At 51.0% G+C, this 25,478-nt stretch overlaps 1 protein-coding gene and 1 pseudogene across 2 annotated transcripts; both read right to left on the bottom strand.

Annotated features, from left to right (window-relative positions):
• Nucleotides 1–10,311: 10,311 nt before the first annotated feature.
• On the bottom strand, nt 10,312–15,781 carry LOC308236676 (claudin domain-containing protein 1-like; annotated as a pseudogene). Its single transcript has 5 exons — nt 15,769–15,781; nt 13,656–14,059; nt 13,400–13,555; nt 12,646–12,700; nt 10,312–10,391 (listed from the first exon to the last, which is right to left on the bottom strand). The product of its transcript is annotated as a claudin domain-containing protein 1-like (transcript).
• A 1,293-nt stretch (nt 15,782–17,074) lies between these two features.
• On the bottom strand, nt 17,075–25,266 carry TRIB1 (tribbles pseudokinase 1). Its single transcript, XM_080646455.1, has 3 exons — nt 24,297–25,266; nt 22,034–22,326; nt 17,075–19,502 (listed from the first exon to the last, which is right to left on the bottom strand). The coding sequence occupies exons 1-3, from the start codon at nt 24,654–24,656 to the stop codon at nt 19,037–19,039; spliced, it is 1,119 nt and encodes a 372-aa protein (XP_080502581.1). The 5' UTR covers nt 24,657–25,266; the 3' UTR covers nt 17,075–19,036.
• Between the last annotated feature and the right edge of the window lie 212 nt (nt 25,267–25,478).

Raw genomic sequence — 25,478 nt, 5'->3', positions numbered from 1 at the left:
GTCCCGGGTTTGATTCCGGTCAAGGGCACGTACCTTGGTTGCGGGCACATCCCCAGTGGGAGATGTGCAGGAGGCAGCTGATCGATGTTTCTAACTCTCTATCCCTCTCCCTTCCTCTCTGTAAAATATCAATAAAATATATTTAAAAAAATTTTTTTGGCTCTCAAAAGAAATTTCAATCGTTGTACTGTTGATATTTGGCTCTGTTGACTAATGAGTTTGCCGACTACTGGCCCAACCAGTGTGCTAGGCACCATGCTGAGGCCTTAAGAATGGGTTTCATGAGTGGCGGATGCCCTCAGCTACTGCCCAACACCCACTCCACACTCCTTCGTTGCTACAGAACTCTGATTTCATTTGGGGTAACAACATGCCCTTTCTTGACTGCAGATCTTTGAACCTGTCAACCTCTATAAGCATGTGAGCCAATTCCTTAATGAATGAATGAGTGAGTGAGTGAATGAATGGATCCGTTTCTCTGGAGAACCCCAATTAATACATCAATTGTCTTTTTTTTTCCTACACTCAAGTGCATATACAAATACTGAGAGCAGCTTTATTCATATCACCCAGAAATGAAAATAGCTCATGTGTCCATCAATAGAGTAACAAAGAAACTAACTGTGATATGTCCACACAATGGACTACTCCTAAGCGATGGAAAGGAACCATTGCTGACATACCAAAAACATAGATGCATCTCAAAAGCCACGTGAACAAAGCCCATCACAAAGACCACTACGCAAAGATCAGCAAGTGTACCACTTATGTTTCCATGTATATGAAACTCCAGGAAAAGGCAAACCCAAGATGTAGTGGCTGAGAGCAGAGCAGTGGTACCTGGAACCAGGGGGGTGGCAAATGGAATAGGAAGGGGGACAAGGGAACCTTGGGGTCATAGGAATGTGATCCACGTCATTATTATGGTGGTGGTTACATGGGTGTCTACATTTGTCAAACTCATCAACTGTGTACTTAAAATGGATGCATTTTATTTATGTAATTAGACCTCATTAAAGTTGATAATGCAAAAAAAATTTTAATTTGAAGTGGGACACATAGATAAATATAGTATAGATATCCTATATAATAGAGGTAATATGCAAATTGACCCTCACACCCTCACAAGATGGCTGCCTACAACCAGGCCGGCAGGGGAGTTAGTGAGGAACGACCAAATGACTGAACAGCAGGCTGCGTGGGGCGACCAGGCTGGTGTGGGGGGGAGGGGGCAGATGGGGGCAACCAGGCCAGCAGGTGGGGCAGTTGAGGGTGACCTGGCTGGCAGGGGGTGCAGTTAGGGGCGACCAGGTCGGCAGGCAGGTGAGCAATTAGGAGCCAGTGGTCCAGGATTGTGAGAGGGATGTCCGACTGCCGGTTTATGAAACTGGCAGTCAGACATCGCCAAGGGGTCCCGGATTGGAGAGGGTACAGGCTGGGCTGAGGTGACCCCCACCCCACCCCCCCATGCATGAATTTCATGCACTGGGCCTCTAGTATATAGATAAAGAAATGGAGGGGAGAAAGGTTAAGGCAGTGGTTGGCAAACTCATTAGTCAATAGAGCCAAATATCAACAGTACAACGACTGAAATTTCTTTTGAGAGCCAAATTTTTTAAACTTAAACTTCTTCTAACGCCACTTCTTCAAAATAGACTCGCTCAGGCCGAAAACTGACTTCTGCGCATGGGCCACGAAGTTTCAATCGCACTGTACGTGCGTGCCCGCACGTGGTATTTTGTTGGAAGAGCCACACTCAAGGGGCCAAAGAGCCGCATGTGGCTCGCGAGCCGTGGTTTGCCGACCGCTGGGTTAAGGTAAGATAAATCCAGGAAGAAAATTAATTCACAAGGCACACATCACTTGATCGAGGGGAGCGACCCCCTGAGCTCTGAGCTTCCCAGAAGCCAACGCAAAAGGAGAAAAAGCAGCAGTCACCAGCTTTCATTGTCCGGCAGGGAAAATCGCTGCGTTCATAACATAAAACTGGATCACAGAGATGGGATGGCTTCTGATCTTATGGGAACACAGAGAAGGAAGTGACTAATTCTGTTTGGGAAAACCAGGAAATGCTACAAAGATGAGGGTAAGGGGAGAAAAACATCAATGCTGAGTGTTTGGGGAGTGCGGATGTGAGACGGGTGGGACTGGGCTTCTGGATGGGAAACGATCAGTTTAACTCATTTCCTAAATGTCCTTCAAATCCACAGAAATGGGACCAGAGGTCAAATTCTTGGGGAAACAGGAAGAAGGGGGGGGCGGGGCTTCTAGGTCTCATCAGGGCCTCAGGAAGGGACTGTCGCCACAGCCAGGAGAGACACGCAATGTATTTACCCACTCCTTTGCCACAGAGCCACCCGAGGAGGGTCAGACCCCAGCCCGGCCTTGTCTGGAAGGCTTTGCCAGGTCCTTGGCAACCCTTCGGCTGCTGGATTGGGGAGGATGGTGGTCCAAGGAAGGCTGGAGCTCTCGGGGAGGTAAAGGGCGTTACCCGCCCATGCAGAGCATTTTAGTATTTCAGCAACCACTCTGACCAGACCCTGCTCAGCTATCTGTGGGTCGGCCCTGCCCACACAGATGACCTCCCCTCCCCACTCCCTTCCGCAGTCAGAGTCATGCCTGATGATCACCAGCTAATGAGAATTCCTGGTCTTGGTCAACTGCCCACACTGAGGAATTTGCTATTCATGAGAAATGTCAATTTATGAAAACGAGCCCTGTGTGTCAGCTCTTTTCCCACATCAGGGCTTACAGCTGACAGGAGGCTGTGTCACAGGATTGCTGATGGGGGAAGAGGCCGTAATCCAGGAAACGGCTTTAACAGATCATCCCCGGGTCAGCAGAGCATTCTGGAACATTCTTTTCATGTTTCCCCTTAGAAACCATTTGGAGAGGGAAGCACTGGGATTTAAACCAGACTCAGGTGGAACCCTTGGTGCGGGAGGGATAATAGATCAGGACTAGGAGGCTGCCACACCCCAGGGTCATTGTCCCCGTGGGCACGCAGAACGGCCACGGGGCTGACTGTCCAGGAACCTCCGTGTCTGACAGAGGTTACAGTTGTCATTCAGGACGGAGACATTTCACGATACGACAATGTTCTACATTCTTTCACAGGACGGGAACCCTAAAGTCAACCTTATGGAAGATGATAATAGGCTAGCTTTCTGGCCCTGGATAAATAATGGGTCTCATTTCAACAAAGCACTCCCCCTCCCCCCAGAGAGCACGCTTGTCCATGTCTGGTCACTGAACTTTCTTTTTTCCTCCTAATCTGACTTCTGGGCCAAGAGGTAACTAATTTCATAAATGATGGCAGAGCCATCCTATGGGACTCCAGCAGGGCCTGCCCAGAGGATGCGGATCCTGACCACCAGGCTGCGGGGGGCGGGATTTCAGAATGTGGACTTCCTCCAATGCGGAGACCCTGGAGGTTAGGTGTTTGACACGGTGACCTCTGGCTGGAGCTCAGCACAGGAGGTTCTAAAGCTCTATGAACACTCAGAGAGAAGAGGAGGGGCGGGGCTCCCACAGGCCCTCCCTCTCCCCTATCCCTACTCCTAAGCAGTGAGGGCTCTCCTCATGGGCCCATCCATCAAAGAGCCATGACATCATCAAGTCAACTAAATCCTAATGGCTGTGTCTGTATGGCACCCCAACTTTACAAAGGCTCTCAACCAAGCCTCCCACAGCCCATCAGGAAAAGTTCAGAAGCTTTATTGAGACTGAGAAACTGAGGCTCAAAGAAAGGCCCAAGTGACTCATCTAGTCAGGGGAAGATGGCCGAGTGGGTGACAGCTTGGGCTTGGCGGTCCCAGGAATCGCGCTGAAATCCTGGCTGGTTAACTTCCACTTGTCGCCTCACTCCCCGGAGCTCAGTCCTGCTCTGCAGTGTGGCACCCACTCCAGCAACCACGGGCCAGGCCCACAGCTCGGCCGCTTGCCAGGAGAATGACGGGGAGCAGGTTCTTCAATCTCCCTGTGCCTTAGTTTGCTCACCTGTAAAATGGGAATGACATTGGTGTGCACTGCACCTACTCCGTGGGTAACCCTCACAAGTGCTTGTTGAGAGAAGGAAATCAGACCCAGAAGGGCACCCACTGCGAGACTCATTTATTTGATGTTTAAAAATGGGCCAACTGCTCAGTAAGTCCGGGGTTCCCTTGGGGATGATGGGCGTGTTTGGGAGCTAGATGGAGGGGATGGTGGGACAATACTGTGAATGCGGTAAATGCCGCTGGGTGGTTCCTGTGAAGTGGTTAATGTTGTTATGTGAAGTCCGCCCTAATAAAAATAATTCCTATTTTTAATGGGCCAAACTCACCTACTGTGCTAGGAGTCAGAAGATGGTTACTCTAGGGGTGGGGAGAGGACAGTAATGACTGGGAGGGGCATGCTGGGAAATGGTCTGTCCCTGAATCTACGTGGTGGGTGGTTGCAGAGGTGAAAACGGTGCTAGCTCCCTGCGTAAGCCATGCACACTAAGAGGGCGATTGTGAAATGCAACGAGGCAATCCATGTCGAGCTCTTTAAGCAGCCCTGGCACATAATAAATGCTCAATAATTAGTACCTCTCAGCCACATGATTACTATCTCATACTATCTGGAGGATTAGAGGAGACACTGCACGTAAGGCTTTGAGTGTAAGAGCTGGCTTTTCGTATATGTCCCCCCAATAGAGGCAATTTTCATTCATCTCCAAGAGAACCCAGACCTCCTGGCTGGAAACTCAGAGCACTTTGCTCAGCACCACCCTGCCCTCTCCTAGGGGTGGTTTGACATAAGCTTCGGGGAAAAGAGCCAGGGATTTAAGGATTAGGGTTGGTACAACATGGCACAGCCTCTGGATAAGCTGGGTTATCTCCACGGGCCAGCCTGGGTGCAAGCAGGCCGTTTGCCATCACACACGCAGAACTGGGAAGGGAGAAGACACTGCTCATTCATCGAAAGGCTGGTGGTACCTGGGAAAAGACCATCCTTGCTAAATCCCTCTTCCATCGCCCGGACAGGTGGGGCCCCGCTCGTCAGCATGCTCACTTTATTGGCATCTGATACTGCCCCATTCTGTTTGATTGACAAGCTTCACACAAACCTGAAAGAATGACCTCCCCTTATAAGACCTATAACCACTGACAGCTTTCGTCCATGGTGTGTCTCTCCTCCCAAACCCCAGCTCTTGGAGCAGCAGCCTGTCTCAGCCATCTTTGCACCTAAGCATGGCTCCTGGAATTTAATAAGTGCATGAGAGAGGGGGGCCTTCCTGGTTGGACAGACCCTTGAGAACAGAACCACATCCCTCCCTTCTGATCCTAAGATTTGTTCAGGAAGAAAACTGAACCATGAAGAGGTGTGGGGAAGAGGCAGGGGATGCAATAGCCTGGCTCCTTCGGAGTCAGTTTTGTTCTATCGGAAAGAGTGATGAAGATCCAGACATGGCAGTGCTCTCGGTTTGGGGGAGAGGGGGGAGGGGGAGAATGAAGTTAGGGGCAGGAAAAAGGGTTGTATGATTTATTGTTTTCGCTTTGGGATTCAGGTCCTCTTGTCCCTTATCAGCATGGCAATTTTGCAAGCACAACATGTCAGCCACACACATCATCTAAACTAACTGAATTGAGGCCTTAAAAATAAGTGCAACTCGGACCTCCATGGTCTTCGTCCCCAAACTCAGTACCTCCAGACTCATCATGAGGAAAGCATCAAACAAGCCCCAGTTAAGGAATAGTCGACAAGCATGTCAAAAGCAAGGCGTGCGGGCCGCGAGTTTGACATGCTTGCTCTACAAAATCCCTGACCAGTAAGTACCCCTCAAAACTGCTAAGGTCATTAAAAAAAAAAAAAAAAAGTCTGAGAAATTGTCACACCAAAAGAGGAGCTTAAGGAGACGCGACACTTCCTGGATGGGACCCCGGACAGGAAGAGGATGACGTTAGGTGAAACCTAAGGAAATCTAAATAAACTGTGGGCATCAGTTAATAATATACCGGTATTGGTTCCTTAATTGTTTGAAAAATACCATACTAATACATGACATTAGGGGTAGAGAAACTGGGCACAGAGTATATAGTGAACCTCTCTATACCATTTTGCAACATTCTGTAAGTCGAAAACTATTTTTTAAAATAGCGTGTTTTTTTATTGCTGCAAAGCATTCTCCAAGGTGTCAGTAATCCGTGCCACTCACTTCCTGCCCCCAAATGTACCTGGTCATCAAGACTGTACACATCGGAGATTTCACCTCTCTGGAGTTCCCCCCCAAAGCACCTTCAACTACCATGTAAGTTTGAAAGCAGTTGCAGGGGGCCGGGGGAGGGGGTGTTTTGTTTCTGGGCTGCCCTCCATTTCATGATTCAAAAATAAAAATGACTCTAATATTTTTAGCTGCAAACTAACAATTTGCTTATCCCAGGTGTCCAAACGTGACAATTTATTCATGTTAAAAAAAAAAAAACTATTTTGATGTTATTGTGTGCTAAGCATTGAGAAATATCCATGAGAAAAACAGATCTTCCGTCCTCTCCTCCTGGGCTTCCAGTCCCTCTAGGATGTAGGGTAGACAGCTGAGCCTGCAAAGGGATGGCAGGAGCAAGAGCGCCTCAGGGGCAGTGATGGGTCAGGAGCCTCTGGCTGGATGCCTCTCTGGACCAGAGAGATGGTTAGCCGAGGTGTGATACAGCCTGCGGGATGTGGCTTCTCCCTGTTACTCGCTCCATCTCTGTACTCACCTGCCCAGGCTGCCTTCCTCACCCACAGTTTCCCGGCCCAAGTCATCTGCCTAAATACAGGTCTGATGACATCACTCCCCAACCCCAAACCCTCCCAGAGCTCACAAGGCCACTGGACAAAGGACAGAATCCTCGGTCCAGCCCCAACCTCCCTTCTCAATCTGACCCTCCACCCTGCTGCCCCTGCAAATATATCACTCCTGGGTTTAACCCCTGGCTCCATTATCCCCCAGCCCCATGCCACCATAATCAAGTTATTAAACCTTCTTGGGCCTCAGTGAAATACAGAAAACTATAACATCTACCTCTTAGGACTATTGTAAGGACTGAAGGAGTTAATATTTGCAAAGCGCGTCAGGGCGTGGCACATAAAACGCTGGTTTGCCGCTATTCCCACCATTGTTCTCTGCCTCCAGGATGTCCTTCCCCAGCCCCCATATCTGCAGAATGCGGGCCTCTGTCCTTTAAGACCAGGCTCACATGCCTCCTCCTCCACGTGCTACCCAGACCCCCTGGGGTCCATGGCGCTGTCTGCGTCATCTCAGCATCATGGTTATTTCTGTTCGCCCCTCAAGCTCCTGCTGTTAGACACTGTGGCTCCTTCCCTCTGTCCCCCAGCCCCCAGCAGAGCTCTTGGTATGGAGCGTGGCAAATCCTTAGCGAAAGCTCCAAGTCCCTGGAGTCTGACAGTCTTGAGTTCATGCCCCGGCTCTGACACTTACTAGCTGTGCAACCTTGTATAGGTTACTTAACCTCTCTGAGCCCCAATTTCCACATTAGGAATGAAGATGCCCATCTCGCTCTTGCAGAGTTGCCGTGGGAATAAATCTGACAATGTCTGGAGACCCCTGACCTAGTGCCTGGCACAGAAAGGCCCTCGGTGAAGGCTAGTCTACCTTTCACCTGTAAGACATGTGAATTCTCGCCTCCCACAGTTTGAGTGTGAACACCAAGCGGGCAGGGATCATGTCCAGAGCCTATGAATGGGCACATTTGTGAGCTCATAGGAAATGATCACCGAATATTTGAGCCACAACAGTGTTATTTTTGAAACAAGCAGCTTCCTGTGGGGTCCCTCCTTGGTCCCTGGGGCAGAACAGTGGGGGTCAAACATCTAAGTGGTCCTGGGGAAGGCTGGCAATGTGGGGGCTGGAGGAGGCGGGAAGACGGGAGTGAATTTTTATTTGTTGCTAACCTTCCTCTGGGCAAAGGCTCAGCAACATGCCTCCTTCTTAAAATGCATTAAATTATGCAGCCGCCAGGGGCTCCCAGTTTTCTCTCCCACCTCCACCAGCCATGGGACACGGAGGAGGCTCCAGGGACCCGCCGGACAGGCAGGATCTCCCTTCTGGCTGCAGGAGGGAGAGAGGAAGCCATCCCTGTCCTGGGTCCAGCGATATTTGACTTGCTCGGCAAGGCCATCCCCGCAGGCCGCATTCCGTGGCCCCACGCCAGGCTGCTGTGTAATCCGCTCCGGCCACCCTTCGTTACCTAATGCTTTCCTAATCTGCACTTTACGCAAGACCAGTGCAAATCTCTGAGAAGGCCAGGAGAAACACCCCACCGGGCCCCTCCCGGCCGGCTGCACCCTGCTTCCCGGGGGCTGGTTTCATTGTGGACGACCTTGGGGTTCTCTACCATGAGGGCCACTTGGTGGGTCACTCGGAGCCCATTTCTCCCCCAAGGCGTCACCCTGTCTCTGCCATCACTCACACTGGCCTAGAAATTCTATTCTACACAGAGCAGAGGGCAAAGCCAGACATCTTTCTGTCTTGTTACCTCTAAAGCAGATCTTTGAACAAATGAGGCTAGAACAGTTGATCAATTAAAAAAAAAAAAAAAAAGCTTGATCCTCACTTCACACCATAACACCATATACAAAAGTTAACTCGAAATCTCAAAACGGATCACTGCGTGTAAAACCGAAAATTATAAAATGTCTAGAAGGAAATAAGTGTAGGATGGCTACCCCTTACCTCGTCTGTTTTCTTCACAGAGCTTGGCACGCCCGCCATACACTGCACCTCTCCATGAGAAGTCATTCTTTCACGCCTTCCGTTCAGTCGGCACCCACTGAGTGCCGGCCCTGGGGCGCGTGTGGGCGAAGCCGAAGCCCTAAGAACCAGAAACTTGCCAGAAGGCTGAGATAGTGGTGACGGTGCCCGTCCGCTCCCAGCACCCCTTCTTGGAACCTGGTGGGGTCTCTCAGGGCCTCACCTGTGCTAAGAGCCACAGAAGCCACGGCATGGAGGGGCATTCCTAGGCGCTAGCACCTTACACCAGCCCTTCCCACACCCCTTGAGACTCTGAGCCAGGCACCTCCCCTAAGGCCTCCATTTCCCCGTTTGTGAAACAATTGGCCACGTGTTCTCCAAAAGTCCGCGTGAACAGAGATTCTTTAAGAACTGGGTTAAGCGTCCATGCCCCTGCCCCAGAAAATCTGACTAGGAGGCTCACAGGGTCAGGGAAGCAGCTTCCTTAGCCCTCGCCCAGGGCAATCTAGGACCCAGAAACCAGATTTTGGATATTGGTGATTTTCTAGCTATTTTTCAAGCTGCAAAAATCTTCCTCCAAATAAAATTTTACCCAGAAAACCACATATATAGCATATACGTAAGTCAAAGAGGCTCGGGGCAGGGGAAGGGAGCAGGGCGATGCTGACTCCTCCTCCACTTCCTCTACACAGCGACACCAGGCACCCTGGGGTTCCTAGGAACACTGTTTGAAATCCACCTTCCACAGGCTCCCTGAGTCAATCATTGCACAACTACCTGTGAGCGTTTGCCATGTGCTAAACATCGTTTGGGGTACAGGGTACCCAACAATAAATAAAACAGAGACGCCCTCCCCTGACAGATTTCACATTTATGGACGTGGCTTACATGTGCTCAGTGCTTACCATGTGCCAGGATTTCCATACGTTATCTCATTTCATTCTCACCACAACCCTAAGCTGACAACTACCACCATTAGTCCCATGATACAGAAGGGGAAACCGAGGTGCAGGGAGATCACCTAACTTGTCAAGGTCATACTCTAGGAAGTGGCAGAGCTGGAACTTGAACCCAGAGAGGTCAGCTCTGGCCAGCATGCTCTTCTGAGACCCTGCAAGCCCAGGAGGTGCCCGAGAGCCCAGCTGTCAAACACAGGCCCGCCCGCCTGCCTCTCCACATGTGGGTTCAAACCGGTCCCTTTCCCACTCAGGTCCTGTGGGGTTAAGACTCCAAGGCAGGTGACACTGGGTCCCTCGTGACTTCCAGTTGACGCAAGTGGCCTTCTCTACCTGCAGGGACGCCGAGAGGCTCATCCCTGGGGAGTGGAAGAATGTTCTCTCTGGCCCGGGCCTCGAGTCTATTCTGGTCACCACTACACTGCGCGGCCTGCTTCTGGGAAGATGACTGCGCCCAGCAGTCCTGCTGGCGTTCCTAACTTGACAGGGTGACATTGATATGTCTGCAACCAGAACGTGGCACCAAATTAGGAAGCGGAGTGGGGAAGCAGCCAAGCGAATGCTGAGTAAGAGTAGAGAGCACGCGGACTGATAAACTTCCGCCCGAGGGCGGGGAGGGAGCTCACAGGCCATTTACACTCAGGCCACGCATTTGCCCACAGGAAACTGAGGTCCAGAGGGAGGAGGTGGCTTGTAGGGATCCTCTTTCCTGCTGTTGCCTGGGAGGTACACAGAAAGGTGCAGGGACTGGAGGCAAGAAGACCCAAATCTGTATCCCAGCCCCTCCCTTTACTAAGCTGTGTGACCTTGAGCATGTGAACTCTGAGGTTCAGTTTCCCCATCTGTACAATGGGGTTAGCATCCCTCAGAGATGCTGTGAGGATTCCAAGAGACAATTCATTCAACATGCCCCATATTAAACAGCTGCTCAATACTAATTCCTCTCCACTCCCCTGTCCTGGATGTAAACAATACTCCTGTGTTCAGGAATTAGCTCATCTTAACTGAGACCTAACAGGCCGCTGAACTGGGTTGCTCTACTTGTGGTTGAAGGGCCAGCAGCGTTGAATCGCCCACGAGACATTGGAAATGCAGACTCTCAGGCCCCACCGTCCACCCTGATGAATAGAATCTGCATCTCAACAAGACCCCTCCCCCCACACACTTGTGAGACACACTGTTTGGCAATTTTTTGTAATGGACATTGCTTTTGGCCATCGTTGGCCTCAGTTATGGGCAGCCCACATCTGTGGAGCATTTTGTAGATGGCAGGCACTGGGGATTGTTTCACAGGTGTGATCGTATTTAAATTGCACAGTCTCAGGAGGTGGGAGTCCGTACTAACCCCATTTCACAGAGAAGGCAACTGAGGCTGAGGGGGCTTAGTTCCCTCGGCGCTAAGTACTGGAGCCACTCTTCAAACGCTGGCCTTCGCGACTCCAGGCTCCGCACCGGGTCACCCTGCTGGTTGGGACTTAGCTGTTTCTACCTCAGCAGAAACTGTGTGTTCATTGTTCAACCCCCTGCCCTTCCTGTGGGGTTCCAGGGAGGCCTCTGCTTTGGGAACCGAGGTGGTATCTGTGACATGCGATTTCAAGTCCCTGGTCCCCTAGGGTGTTTCTGAGACATTGGAGGAGGCAGCCAGCTGGAGGAGGTCTGAGAAGCCAGACCGCTGCATGCTCACATGAACTGGCTAAGATCAAGGTCAGCAGCCCCCAACTCCCACCACAACCCACCGAGCAGGTGAGGGGAGGCTCACCTCCCTGAGCAGCCTGGCTACCTCCACTGGCCCTCCCTCGGGAACAGTCAGCTCTCTGACCTCAGCAAGCTTGTAAGCAAGAAGGGGAAGACCCACCGGGGAAGACAAAGTCGGGGGGAGCTGTGTAAATGAGGACAGGTGCGCTAATCCCAACTGCAACCCCAGGCCAGGCCCTTCGCATGTTTTCTCACCAGTCCCGCCCACAGCCCCACCTCTCTGCCAAGCACCGCAACCCTACACGAGGCGGCCCTGCAAACCCTTCTCGGGACGTACCCATTTCATGGATGAGGTCATCAGGGGTCAGACTGGCAATTTATCTAAGGTCACAGAGCAAATAAGGAGCTAGACTGGGCTCCCAGTCCCGGTTGGTCTGACTTCACAGCCTGCGTTCTTTCCACTCAGGGATTTGCCTGAATTTTGAGCAGGCACCATGGCACCTTGGGCTGGGCCCTGAGCACGCACTGCTTCACCAGCCCTCACAGCAGCAGCCTACCGTTCCCCTTATCATTGCAAGGAGGTGGGGCGGTCCTGGGACTTGTCTGGGTCCTACCGCTAGTTAGCTACAGAGCTGGGATTTGAGACCAGGCCTCTCCAACCCCGAGGTTCAGGCTCTTTCCTCTTTACGGCCAGCCCTGCAAAGTGTCAAACATCAAGTGTTTCCCCTCAAGAGGAGTCAGGGCATACTGACACGACAGGACTTCAGTTGTGGTGGTAAAATATAAAAGGGGAATGCATGCCGAAGTGGGGCAGCAGATTGCTGCATGTTAAGAGCATACTCTTAAAGTGAGACTCCCCATGTCCAGATCCTATTGATTAGCTGTGTGACCTGAGCAAGGGCTCTCATGTGCTCCCCTGTAAAATGGGACACGTAAGAATACCTTCCTATAGACCTGGGGGAATGAAGAGACTGCGCTTGTAAAGTGCTAACGTCGTGTTGGGCAATTACTAAATACTCAACACCTGAGCGTTCCCATCATCGTTGTTATTCTAATTATGTATTTCCTGGGCTCATCGGCACGGGCCGCCCAGCAGTATGTCCAAGACATGCTGTGTGTTCGGGTGAAACTCCGATTGTGAAATGTCATCCACAGATCCCCATCCCCAGTGACGACGTGAGGAAGGTGCTGGTGTCGGGCCCTCGGGAAAGCCATCGGCTGTGCTGGCCCCTGTCTCGGGTGTGGCTTCCCATCCACAACACGGGGAGCGTGGCTTACCTGCTTCCCGGCCACAGAGGCAGCAGCCCAGCTCAGGCAAAGGCGAGGAGCCCTCCTGAAGACCCCCAGGAGCGGGTGAGGCGGCTTTTCACCTCCCAGAGACCAGACCACCTCTTCATGGAACCTGGATGAGAAATCTGTGTGGAGTGCACCTGAGCCCCGCCCCCCCCATGCCTTCCTCTTCAAACTGAGGCCACGCCTCCTCGCATGGAAGCAGACAGAGCAATGCATATAAATTATAGTTATATTAAAAAACAACTCTGTGGGGTCCTAGATGGTTTGGCTCAGTGGATAGAGCATTGGCCTGTGGACTGAAGGGTCCCATCAAGGGCACATGCCTGGGTTGCGGGCTCGATCACCAATAGGGGGCGTGCAGGAGGCAGCCGATCCATGATTCACTCTCATCATTGATGTTTCTATCTCTCTCTCTCCCTCTCCCTTCCTCTCTCTGAAATCAATAAACATATATTTTTTAAAAATAAAAAAAACAACTATGTGGGTAAATAAAATGGATTTTCAAGATAAAACAATATATCCACAAAAAATAAATAATTAAAAACAACTGGGGGTGGCGAGAGACCAGGGAAAATATTACTCAAAACAAACAGTAAGAATGGCCATTGTAAAGCAGCTGGCTCCTCTCCTCCTCCCTCCTCCCCCCCTCCCCGGCCCCGCCCCACCACACGCCATGCCTTCATTAAGGTGGACTCTGTTGGTATGAGCTGCCCAGGTGAAGCGAGCAGAAGGCCCTCACTGTAAGGGGCCGAGACCCAGCCAGACAGAAGGAGCATCCAATGTCACCGACACGTTCTCAGGTAGCTCTGGTTTCTGGTGGAGTAGTTCAGTTCCAGCAATGTAACAACTCGCTGAGCCCAGTGCCCAGACAGACGTGCAAGGAGATGGAGAATGTCTGTGGCAATGGTGGGATACAAGCTTCGGCAGATGCAAGCACCAAGTCCAGTCAAAGCCCCAGACACATCGCACCTAGATGAATGAAAGGTAAAAGGCACTGGCAACGCCAAAGAGAGGTCCGAAGCAGATCAATCCACTATTGGGGTGTCCAGGATCAACCAACCTCTCCATGAGCTGCTCACTTAGTGTGAAACTCGTGCATCCTGTGACCACATCAAATGAGTCTGTCCTTTCTTGGTTATTCCCATACACCTTTGGGGTATAGTGATACACCGCCTCCCCAATCCCACTGTGCCATTCTACCGAAAAAGTGCATCATTGTAACTCTCTTCCTCTGCCTCGTCCCTAGCGAAGTCATTCCAGATGCTTTTCGTTCAAAGCACTGGAATTTCCTTGAACTGGACTTTGATATTCAGAGCAGAAGTCTCGGCCCATTGAGGCTGCCATGTAGATGGTGGAATGAGGCTAAGCACACAAGCAATTACAAAAGCTGTAGCAAGCCCTGGCCAGGTAGCTCAATTGCTTAGACTCTAAGCGATTTTGCTACTGTTAATGAATCGTAATGTAAATATCTGTGTTTTCCGATGGTCTTAGGCGACCCTGCTAGTGGTTCTCAACCTGTGGGTCGCGACCCACAGGTTGAGAACCACTGCTATAGAGCCTAAGACCATCGGAAAACACAGATATTTACATTACGATTCATTAACAGTAGCAAAATTACAGTTATGAAGTAGCAATGAAAATAATTTTATGGTTGGGGGTCACCACAACATGAGGAACTGTATTAAAGGGTCGCGGCATTAGGAAGGTTGAGAACCACTGGCTTAGAGCATTGTCCGTTTGCGGGTTCAATCCCTGGTCAGGGCATGTACAAGAATCAACCAATGAATGCATAGGTGGGTGGAACAACAAAGCGATGTTTCTCTCTCTCTTTCTCTCTCTCTCTCCCTCCCTTCCTGTCTCTCTAAAATTTAAAAAAAAAAATTAAAATTTTTTTTCAATGCTGTAGCAAAACAGCTATCCAGACTGCTCGCCCATCCTCCTGCTCCGCCCTCCAATCATTCCCAATTTCACCAGGAGATTTGGTGCTGTGCTGTGCAGAGAGAGAAACAACATTGGGCAAGGAGTCCAAAGACCCAAGTTCATGGCCCAGTTCTGAGCTGTTTATTCCTGAGTGGCTACTGAAAAACACTTGAGCCTCCATTCTCTCATCTATAAAATGGAGCAAGGAATATTGGACTTGCCTGTTTCACTCGACTATTGGGAGGGTGGGAGGGGGGGAGAGAAAGAGGAGGGAAAACTTCTAGAAAATACACTATGAATAAAAGGGTGAGAAATTACTTGCATAGTTTACTCTGGTGATGAGTACATGGAGGCCACAAGAGAAAATAAAAGGGATCAGTTTTTTTAGCCAGCGCTCAACATTTTCCTTCCGATCTTCTAAGTGTAAGTGATTGCGATTGCCCCAGATTTGTTCCAATCTTCGAAGAGATTAAATTTATGGATTTGTGGCATCACATGTCATACCAGCCAATCCTGACCCATATTCCTCTCCATTAGGTGCATGTAACAACAGTACAAAGAGGTGTTGTAACCTTAATTGCTTGCAAAGTGTTTTGAAATCCTTAGATGGAAAAGCTCAGTGAAGTCCAAAGTATTAGCCCTATTAGCCGGCTGTGTGCCCCAGGAGCCTGCGGAGCCTCATCTGGGTTCCTTGGAGCAGGGACACCCTGTAATGCATGTTCTGAGACTGAGGCCTGCCCCACCCACTTTGGGGTTTAAGGATCCTATGCAGGGATGGCCCCAGACCAGTGATTTTCAACCGGTGTGCCACGGCACACTGGTGTGTCGCAAGAATTTTGAAAACATGACTAATTTTGAAAACATGACTAATTTTTAAATACCAGACTATTTTGTCAGGGGCACTGACCTCTTTTCCCTTAGATTGTCAAATAAAATAATGGCAACAGCCAGCACAATATCCGTCTGGTGTGGATGAATCAAAATTTATACCTGTTTTTTTGGTCAGATCAGCAAAAAATATATTTTGGGGTGTGCCACCGGATTTTAATAATTAGTTTATGTACCGGGAGATGAACAGGGTTGAAAATCGCTGCCCTAGACCAAGCCCAGCGTCTTCGTCTCTACGCGTACGCAGGCCGTTGGCCTTTCCCACATTATCCTGATGTGCCTCTCCACTGCTTCCCTTACGTTCCTGAGTCATGAGGCCTGAGTGGCACTCACTTCGGTGTCATAGGTCTGCTTTCCTGGTGACCTCAGCCTGAGTCCTCGAAAAGGGGCGTGTGTCATCGGCAACTTGCCCAGGCCTCTCCAGTTGAGCCCAGAGTGGATGACTTAGCCCCTATTCCAATTTTCAGTTAAAACTCGAGAGAAAATTCGGTACCACGGTGGGCACCCTTGGAGGGGGTGTCAGGCAGCCACTAGAAGGGTCAGAAGGGGCTCCGGGCACTGTTTGGTTTTCTTTTAAAAATTTATTTTTATATTTTGTTAATCCTCACCCAAGGATATTTTTCCATGGATTTTTTTTAAAGAGAATGGAAGGGAAGGGGAGAGACAGAGAGAAATATTGATGTGAGAGACACATCGATTGGTTGCCTCCTGCATGCACCCCGACCTGGGCCAGGGATTGAGCCTGCAACTGAGGTATGTGCCCTTGACCAGAATCAAACCGGGGACTCTTCAGTCCTCAAGCTGATGCTCTAACCACTGAGCAAAACCATCGAGGCCTATTTTGTTTTCTTGACCTGGCTGCTCGTTATGCCAGTGTGTTCAATTTGTTAAAACTCAGAACTATGCACTTACATGTACATTTTTTCTATGTATTTGTTACTTTACAATATAAAGTGTTTTTAAAATCACTCTAGATGCTAATTGACTTTAGAATAGATTCTGAGGTAATAGTAAAGCTATAAACCTAATGAAGTCAAAATCATTTCTCTGCTTTTGTGATTCAACATTTTTTTACTTCCATGTTTATAGAAAAAAAGGAAATGCCTCAATTAGCCATTTAAATGAAGTCTAGTGGGTGGGAAGAGGGCACTTCTCAGCAGGAAGCCTTGGGAAGCCTTCAGGGATGTAGGTGGACATCTGAAATTACAGCAAAATCCCGTGGGACGCATATATACATTTTTCTGAGACATGTCCATAGCCCTCATCAAATTACCAAGGTCTCTGACCTAAAAAAAGACCAAGAGCCAGAGGGATTCTTACAGCTCAAGGCTTATTTATGTTTGCACCTCTTTCTAAATCCAACCCACAGCCCTTGCCAACCTGACTCCACCCAATGGGCTTCACCCGTTAAACGAATTTGCCCCCTTTAGTAAAAAAAGTGAATGGGTCCTGCCAAAAGTCATATATAATAATCCTATCTAATAATCATCATCTGTTTACTTCTGTTTCCCTCATGAAATCCTAAGCCTGGAGGCCAGACCTTTGCATCCCCCAGCATGATATTGTACAAGGCAGAGGCGGGCTGAACTTAAACGACATTCACAGCGCCGACTTACGAAACCAGATTTATTAAAATTTCTCTACAAGTCAAAAACAGCCGTCTCACTGTTCACATATATACACATGTACAGGAAGGATCTAGTGTTTCTAGCTTTCCGGGCAGAAGCCCCAGCCAGCCCGGCCAGAGCCTCAGCCGGGTAATGTATCACAGATACAACAGTCGAGCAACCACGAGAGCGTTAGTGCGACAGAGGCCTCTGTCCTCCCTCTTCTCCGAGTCCCATGATTCTGTCAAGGTAATATTGCCGATAATCATTCACATTTCACGTGGTTTTAGACACGCAGGTTATTCAGACAGACACAGACAACAAAACAAGCCTCAGAGCCAAAACAACAAAAAATATCGAACATATGTATAAAAGGTAAAATATATGTACAAAGTACACAGTACATGAGGTATACACGGCATTCTTAACAATGCATGTTAGTAGTTTGCCTAGGCGTAGCCCTTGAAGATGACTGCCTGTTTTTGTGCCATTTCTCAAAATACAGTATGTTTGGTTTACCCGTTTAACCACCTAATTTCAGTCCTGTCCAAGACATTGACTGGTATTTCATCTGTACTTGTTTTTTAATGCAAGTCGCAGTTTCTCTGTTAAGCTCTAGGGAGTGAGTTCCCATCTCTGGAAGCATTCAAACAGAGACTTGGATTCCCAGTTGTAAAAGAAGCTGGAGGGGGGATTTCTGCATTGGGAGGTGGCAGAAAGAGAAAAAGAAGTAGGACCAGATGACTTTTAAAGTCCCTTCCGACTTTAAAGATGTGGGGTTTGCTATTTCCTCCAGATGCTGAGTATACAGATGTATTCATGAACCACACCACATTTGAAATATCAACATCCCATCATGCAAAACTGCAGACACACACAATGCCAAGGGCAGACCATATCCATGGACGGGGAGGGAGTTGGTTAAAGTATAATTCTGGGACTTGGTCTGAGAACCATCCAAAATTCACTTTCTCTGAAGTTTAACGTTTGCTCTTGGGAGAGAGGAGTGGAGAGACTCCGTATCTTTCTCCTCTTAGACAAAACACTCCACCCTGAGATGGTGTTAGGGGAAAAGTAAAAGATAAATGCTCACATATATTTGAGAGGAACCAAAAAATCTAACGGTTTCCAAGTGCTCAAATCCTTTAAAACAACCTGCAGTGTCTCTGAGCTCAGAGTTCTGGTGGAGCCAGGTGTTCGAATCGCTTGTGACACTTCACCGTTAGCTGGTGCTTTTAGAGCAAGCGTGTCAAACTCGTGGCCGGCGGGCTGCATGTTTAACATGCTTGTTTTAGAGGGAAGTGGGAGATGATTCAAGGTCAGAAAGAAGGCATTAGTGCAAATGAGATCTTGGCAGGAAACAGAGGAGAGAGTCTGGGTTCATGGTGCAGGCAGGTTCCTATGCTCCTAAAACAGTCCGCCCCCAAAGCGGAGCAGTCATTGCTAAATGTGTGTGAAGAAAGGGTGAGTGTTAAACCAAACTCCTCTCCCGCCCCTCCCCAAAAAAGAACTCTCCAATCAGAGAAGCTGAGATAGCGAAAGTCTAGCTACCGAAGACAAGTTCAAAGATGGCAGGTGTATTGGCCCAAATTACTTGTCACCCCGTTAAAATGGGTTATGTCCCCAAATGCCATTGTGCGATCCACTTCCTCTCCCTTATGTTCATGTCACTTGAGTACATGCTGTAGGATGTATACTCTTTGCCACCGATCAAAGATGCAGACCCCCGAATCTGACACAGGGATAGTCGGCGAGGGCTCGCTGAAAGGGAAACAGCTCTGCAGGGCAGCCAGTCAGAGTGCACGCTGCTCACACCCACCAAGTCACTCCACACAGAAGTCCGGGGGACGACAGTCTTTACGCCATCGTAGGTCTGCCTGGCACCGCGTCGAAGGGCCTGTCCATCTTTGGAAATGGAAATGCCATGTGTGAGAATTCTGAGGTTTCTGAGGTTTCTGGGATTAGCAGAAGAAGGAACTAACGTCGCCGTCCTCCTGGTACTCCGGGACAATCTGGTCTGAAGTTCCCATTTCTGAGTCGACGTACCCAGGTTCCAGGACGGACTCGAACCAGGGATGGAGTAAGATCTCCGGGGCAGTGAGTCTCTCCGAGGGCTCCCGCCTCAGGAGGCTGCGAATGAGGCACCTGGCTTTGGGGGAGATGTGGTCAGGAATGCAGAACTGTCCACGGCGGATTTTGGAGAAAAGGGCACTGGGGTCTGAGTCATGGAAGGGGTATCGTCCCACCAAAAGGGTGTAGAGCATCACCCCGAGGCTCCAGACGTCCGCCGCCTTGCCGGAGTAGGTCCCCATGGTGTTCAGAATCTCGGGGCTCACGTAGGCAGGGCAGCCGTGCTTGTCTGACAGAGCATCGTCTTCCCCCTTGATTATGTGCGTATCTTCCAGGCTCTCCAGTCTGAGCTGGGTTCTGTAGGAGAGGAAACAAGCCATTACTTCCGGGTCAGCTGCTATGCAAAGCAAAGTCCTCCCCACAAACAGCACCCACAGGCACTCCTTGCCAAGGCCCAAGGAATGCCATTTACCCCTTCATCCAGTGAGCAGTGTCCTGCAATCACCAGGACTCGGATTTCACAAACCCATGCAAATTGCAATAGACGTGTGCAAAGTATGGAGAGAGCGCCTAGGCTGGAGTGTATGATGCAAAGCCCCAAATACTATTCGTTACGCTGGAGCTAAAGAGATATCTCCTCATAGGGCTTGCACAACACACAAAGTGCATGCTGCAGGAGTGGGAGCTGGTCTCCAGGGAATGCTGACATTTTCTACAAAAGCTGGCGGGGAAGAGCAGTAGATGCTATTCTTCACGAAGGGCCCCAGCATCCTACAAGCTGATCTTGTCCTTATCACACCACTGATGGCCAGAGCTACCGGACCCGCACTTTGCATTACAGGACACGGAGCCCAGAGTCACCACTGTTGCCCACGGGTTGTCAACACTCCTACTTACACTGATATACACACACAGAGGGACCGATCACGTGCTGGGAAAGGTGCAAGGAAGGTCCATGACATTTACGGAGGTGTTTAATTGCAAGAGCGCTCAGCCTGGACAGAGAGGCCATATGAGCAAACAGAAGCAGCTGCTTGCAGGGGCCCTAAAACACCCACCCACATGGTACAGCAACACCTGAGCATATGGACTCTGCATGGGGCTGACCTGTTCAGGTAACATCTAACATCTGAGACTCTTTAGTCCAAGGCTCCTCTATGAAGCTGCAGGGGCCTCCTTATGCAGATCCAGACACCCAGGTCTCTGGGACCCCCGGGGGAACCTCTGCTATCTGGTGGCAGCCTGTGCCCCTCTCTGCTTCCAAGAAACGGCCCGTTGCAGTAAGTCACTTGTTGTGAAGTTAGACGCAAGCATTTGGTACTGGCTAATGGGTCAATTCCTTTTCCTCTCAAAGGTCTGGTTGGATTTTTTTTTTAAATCTTCCTGCCTTCCTGTTCCCTGGAGGGTAGTATGCGTGTGCTAACTTCGGTGTGTCCTCAGCCTGACCTCCGCGTCGTTATGTAAAATACCCATTGGTTCTGTAAACGGAAAATATGACTCAACCCGCACTGTCTGCCCCTGATTGGCTGCTTTTGCTCTAAAACCCTGCACCTGTGCTGGTTACACACTAGCGTCAGCCTGCCATTGCTTAACCCTCGGGTTGCCAAACGCCATGCACATGACATTCGCCTGTGCAATGCGATTTCAAAAGCTAGTAAAGAGGTGTGAAAGGCATGTTTCAGAAAATACATCACCATGTCAAAGGAGCATGTGCCAGGAATTGGAAACTTCTCCGTTGCAAACACTTTGCTTTTCTTTGCTAATCGGTATGTTCCAATAATGCTTGCAAGGTCAGACACAAAGCCATGCTTTCTGGTAACTCAACCCAGTACCTTCTCTCTCTCTCTCTCTCTCTCTCTCTCTCTCTTCGTTTATTAAATGTATTAGTGTGACAATGGTCAACCTGAAAATAGAGGTTTCAGGTGTGGGTTTCTGTATTACAAGATCTGTACATTGCACCATGTGCTCACCCGGTACTCTTTCATGGGGTTTGGAGCTCAGGGTGAAAAAGCACAGCTGGGACCAGCCTTACCCGAATAGCTACAACCAAATAACGCACAACCACCTCCACAATTCTACAAGCATATTGCTTTTCATCTTTCCACAAGGGATGTGGCTCACCTCTTAAAATCAGGTAAGCTTTATCTCCTGTGGCTTCCTGAATTCTCTTGTCTGAAACCTCAATTCTGAATCTTAAAGGTCTCATTATTCTCTTATCAAGTCCATCTTGTCCTCTATGAGGTAAGCCATGATCTATATTTAGCAACCAATTCCAGCCAACTTCCATTTATTATTCAGTGTGCCTATTTTCTAAAGACATAACCCAATAAAGATGTCCAAAAAGTCACCAGAGAATATAAAGTAATTTTAGGGGCCACGCCTGAGTGAAATGGGACAGGAATGCGGTGTGGAGGAGGGCAGAATTTTACAAGTGCAACAGTCTCGCTAGCTCCTGATACCTTCCAGGTATACAAAAAAAAAAAAAAAAGGAAAGAAAGAAAAAAAGAAAACCCACTCGGTGAAAACAAAGATTTGAGAACTTCCTCTGGGAGTCAAAGTTGTGAAGGGCAGGTTGACATTTACCCCCAGAAGAACTGACCTTTCTCACAACAATGGAGAATTAACCTGATCCTGGGGGGAAGTGGTGAGGGCTTCCTGCCATCACATGACATCCCACAAAAGCATCTAGGTGTCCCCAAGCCCCATCCACAAGGGTGCAGAATAAGCCAGCCTTGGCCAGGGCTCCTCCGGAGAGCACTCTGGAAACTCACTGCGACAACTGAGCCAATTTGGTGTGGTTTTGAGCCAACACACTGCACCTAACTGCTCAACCTGCACCTTCGTTTTGGTTCCAAAAGGCCACAGGAGGGGCTGTGGAGGCTGCTCACCTCTCCTCCGTGGAGAAGACGAATTTCCTAAGCTTCAGGTCCCCCAACACGATGGCCGACTGGTGACAGTGGGCAACGGCAGAGACAATCTGCTTGAAGAGCCGGGAAGCCTCCTCTTCCCGCAGCCTCTTCCGGCTTCGCACGTAGGAGTGCATGTCCCCAAAGTCCTTCTCAAAGAAGACATAGGCCTTGGTTTCCCCAAGGATCACTTCCACGATGCCGGTGATGTTTCTGTGTGACGGCAGCTGGATGTAAGGCCTGATTTTGTCCTGGTAGTGTTTTATGGGAAACACCTGCAGAGAGAAGTTGACCCACTTAGGAGGCAAAAAAAAAAAAAGCAGAGGCCACCTCCAAAATCCCAGGCTGGGCTGCCGTTCTCAATCAATCTTTGGGCTTTGGTTGACAGGAGGGTCCATTCATTTATCCCCCTTATCTCTGCTGCCCCACCTTAGGCAACCCCAGCTACTCCTAACACCCCAACCCAGCAACATCCAGGGCTCTGGGCTAGCAAATAGCCAACAGGTTACCATATGGAAGGCTTGGAAGAAAAGTTTTCTATGTAAGTTCCCACCTTCCGTGAGCCCATCAGCTCCGAGAGCTGAGCCCCCAGTCCCAGCCCTCTGTGGTCCTCCCTTGTTGGCAGGCAGTGCTGCACCAAGTGCCCCCTGGGATGTCCAGGAGCTGAAAAGCAGGCCCTGGAAATGCATAGCCTCCTGTAGGCCCAAGACTGTGGAAGCAGCGACTGGAGAGCAGGCAGAGCTGTCATAGTCAGAAGGAACAGATGACTCGGAGAGAGAAGACTGACAACGCAGCCTTAAGCAACCTGCCTGCATTACAGTCTGGCTCGAGCATAAGCAGCCTTGAGTGAAAATGCTCGCAGGCGGGATATGGGATCCTCTCCACAGTTTGTTTCATTTGTTTGTTTATCCCTCCCTCCCCCCCACTCCCACCTCCACCTGCACCCAGGAAATGAGTAGTATCTCCACCAAAAAGCTGGCTGGGCTCAGTAAGAGCCTTTTGTTTGGCTCAGTTACTCATATCCTAGGACTCAACTGGAAACGGTGACACACGGGTTGTCACCATCTGGATTCAGCTATTATCTGCTCAGAGGAACTGGAAGGGGTTGCACAATGGCCAGGCTCACCCCGCCTCTGAGGCCTGGCTGCTCTGGCACCAGCTAGGAAAACCTCTCTGCTGCCCCCTGCCACCCCCTCCGCTGCACCCCACCCATCACGCACACAGATTCTTCCCCAAACAGCTCTTAGCCCCCCAGCCACCGAAAAGAAAAGACACCCCTCCCCCGTTTTAACTGGGCTTGACCATGAAATTTCACTCTGGTCGGACAGTAGGTGGCAGCAGCAAACCCAGGAAGGGGTGGGTCAGGTGAGCTGCGGAAAAGCAAAGAGCGACTTTAACTGGGGTGACCCTATCCTTGGGTGAAAAAAAGGAGAAGCCCAGAGGGTTCTCAGGATGTCTGAGACCGGGGCGTGAGGTTCGCGAAGGGTGGCCTGTGGGAGTGGTCTGCGTCTCTGGGCGCTGGAGGATCCAGTTTCTAAGAGTGGTACCTCCTCCTGGATGGAATCCCTTTAAGTTCAGGAAAAAGAAAAAGAAAAAAAGCCTGGCCGGCAAATAAAGACATGAATGGAAGTCTAGCCGGTGTGGGCTTTCCAATATTTCTACTCCGGGCAAAGTCCCCCGCCCTGGCTGGGAGACACTCCGGCTGCTCTCTGGGGAGAACCGGGTTCTTGTCCCACCGCGGGTTCAAGCTGGACTCTCCAAGACCAGAGCCCACGGACAGCTGAGCCCGGGTGCCTGGAAACCCAGGCGAGGGAGCTGCCGGCTGCTCCAAGCTCCAAGGAGGCACTCGGTGCAGGGCGTCCTTCCAGGACAAGGGGCGGGGGGAGCGAGAATGAGAGAAGGGGAATGGCATGGCCCTGGAATCCATTTCAATTCCATAACTTATATGGAACGCCATGCGCTGCACAGGGAGCTAAGGCGATACTACAGAAATAAAGCAAATAGAATACCGCACTTCCTCTTGACCACCGGGGCCCCATTATATCAGTCCATCGGAAACCCCTCACTCCCCAAAACGGTGAACCTGGTCAAACGCTCCCTTACCTGGCTCAAGTCGCTTATCTGCCTGACCCCAAACTCAAGCATTGGTGGCAACTTCGAGCCCCCAGGAGCCGGCAGGCGAGACCCCGAGCACTATTGTCCCCCAACCCCGCCAACCCCTACCCTCCAACCCCCGGGAGCCTACCTTGCAGCGCAGCTCGCGGCCCGTGTGGATGCACAGCGCCCGGGACACATGCTCGCGCTCGGTCAGGGGCAGCAGCAGGTAGTCGGCGATTCGGCTGGGCCCCGGCGAGCTCCCCGAGCCGTCGCCGGAGCCGGGCGCGGCGGGAGGAGGCTGCGGACTGCAGGGAGAGCCGGGGGGGCTGAGGTAGTCCGGGGGGCTGGAGCACTCAGAGAGGCGCGGGCACTTGGCCGCCACGGCCGCGGCGTCGTCCGCGTCCAGTAGGCGCTTGGCCGGGGCGCCCCGGGCAGCCGGGAGCAGCAAGGTCGGGCCGCGGGGCTGCGAGGCGCCACTCATGGCAGAGCGCACGGGACCGACCCGCATCCCGGGACGGGACGGTCCCGGCTTTGTACGTCCTGGGATCTGCGCGGGAAGGCGCTGCGACTTATTCCAGCCCACGAGGGGGAGTTTAAGACGGAGCAAAGCAAGAGCCGCTCCCGGGAGCTCCGGTTGCACGCGGGGACCACGCAGGCCACGCGTCCGGGGATCGGAGGCCGGCTCGGGTCCCCAGATCCCCGCGGGCTCCGGCTCGGGGCGCCTCGCTGGGGTCGGCCGCCGCTATTGTTGTCGAGGCTGCGGACACTCTCGGTGGCCGGCGTTCTCGAGGTTTCGAGCCGCGAGGACAGGATTCCACAGGTTCGACAGAAGGCAGGTCAAATGCACTTCCCAACGCAAGAAGTCCGGAGCGAGAGCCGTATCAACTTTTCCGCGGCGCTCGGGAGTGTGCGCGTTCCGGAGCTCCCGGCGTGTGTGTGAGCGAGCGAGACGCGCTCGGAGAGAGTGACTGAGTGAGCGTGTGCGCCGCAGCGATCCCGGCCAGTGCACTCCTCCTTCTCCTTTTCCTCCACCTCCTCCGCCTCTCGGTGACTCACGCTGTATACACACACACTCACAGGCCGGGCTGTGTAAACAGTTGGAAAGCCGGTTGTGCAATGAGGTGGCTGCGACGACTCGGGCCTTGCCGCCAGCGAGCAATCACCAGAGCGGAGGGGGAGGCTGAGGGTGGGGGGAGCAGAGGTGGAGCTGGGTCCGCGGGGGCGCTAGGGGTGGCCCGAGTGCTGGGGATGCTCTGGGCAGCGCGCGCTCCAGCGCAGGTGGTGCGTCCCGAGCCGGCTGGGGCGCGCGCACACACCCCCGGGGCTGGGC

Source organism: Plecotus auritus (genome assembly GCF_963455305.1).
Source record: "Plecotus auritus genome assembly, chromosome: 11".
In the NCBI taxonomy this organism is placed as follows: domain Eukaryota; kingdom Metazoa; phylum Chordata; class Mammalia; order Chiroptera; family Vespertilionidae; genus Plecotus; species Plecotus auritus.
This window is presented reverse-complemented; position numbering and strand designations above follow the sequence as displayed.

Coding starts and splice junctions, on each gene's coding strand:
- TRIB1 (XM_080646455.1), bottom strand. CDS start 24,656: ATGCGGGTCGGTCCCGTGCGCTCTGCCATGAGTGGCGCCTCGCAGCCC. Junction 22,327..24,296: donor GCCGCGAGCTGCGCTGCAAG/GTAGGCTCCCGG, acceptor TTCTCTCTGCAG/GTGTTTCCCATAAAACACTA. Junction 19,503..22,033: donor GTCTTCTCCACGGAGGAGAG/GTGAGCAGCCTC, acceptor CCTCTCCTACAG/AACCCAGCTCAGACTGGAGA.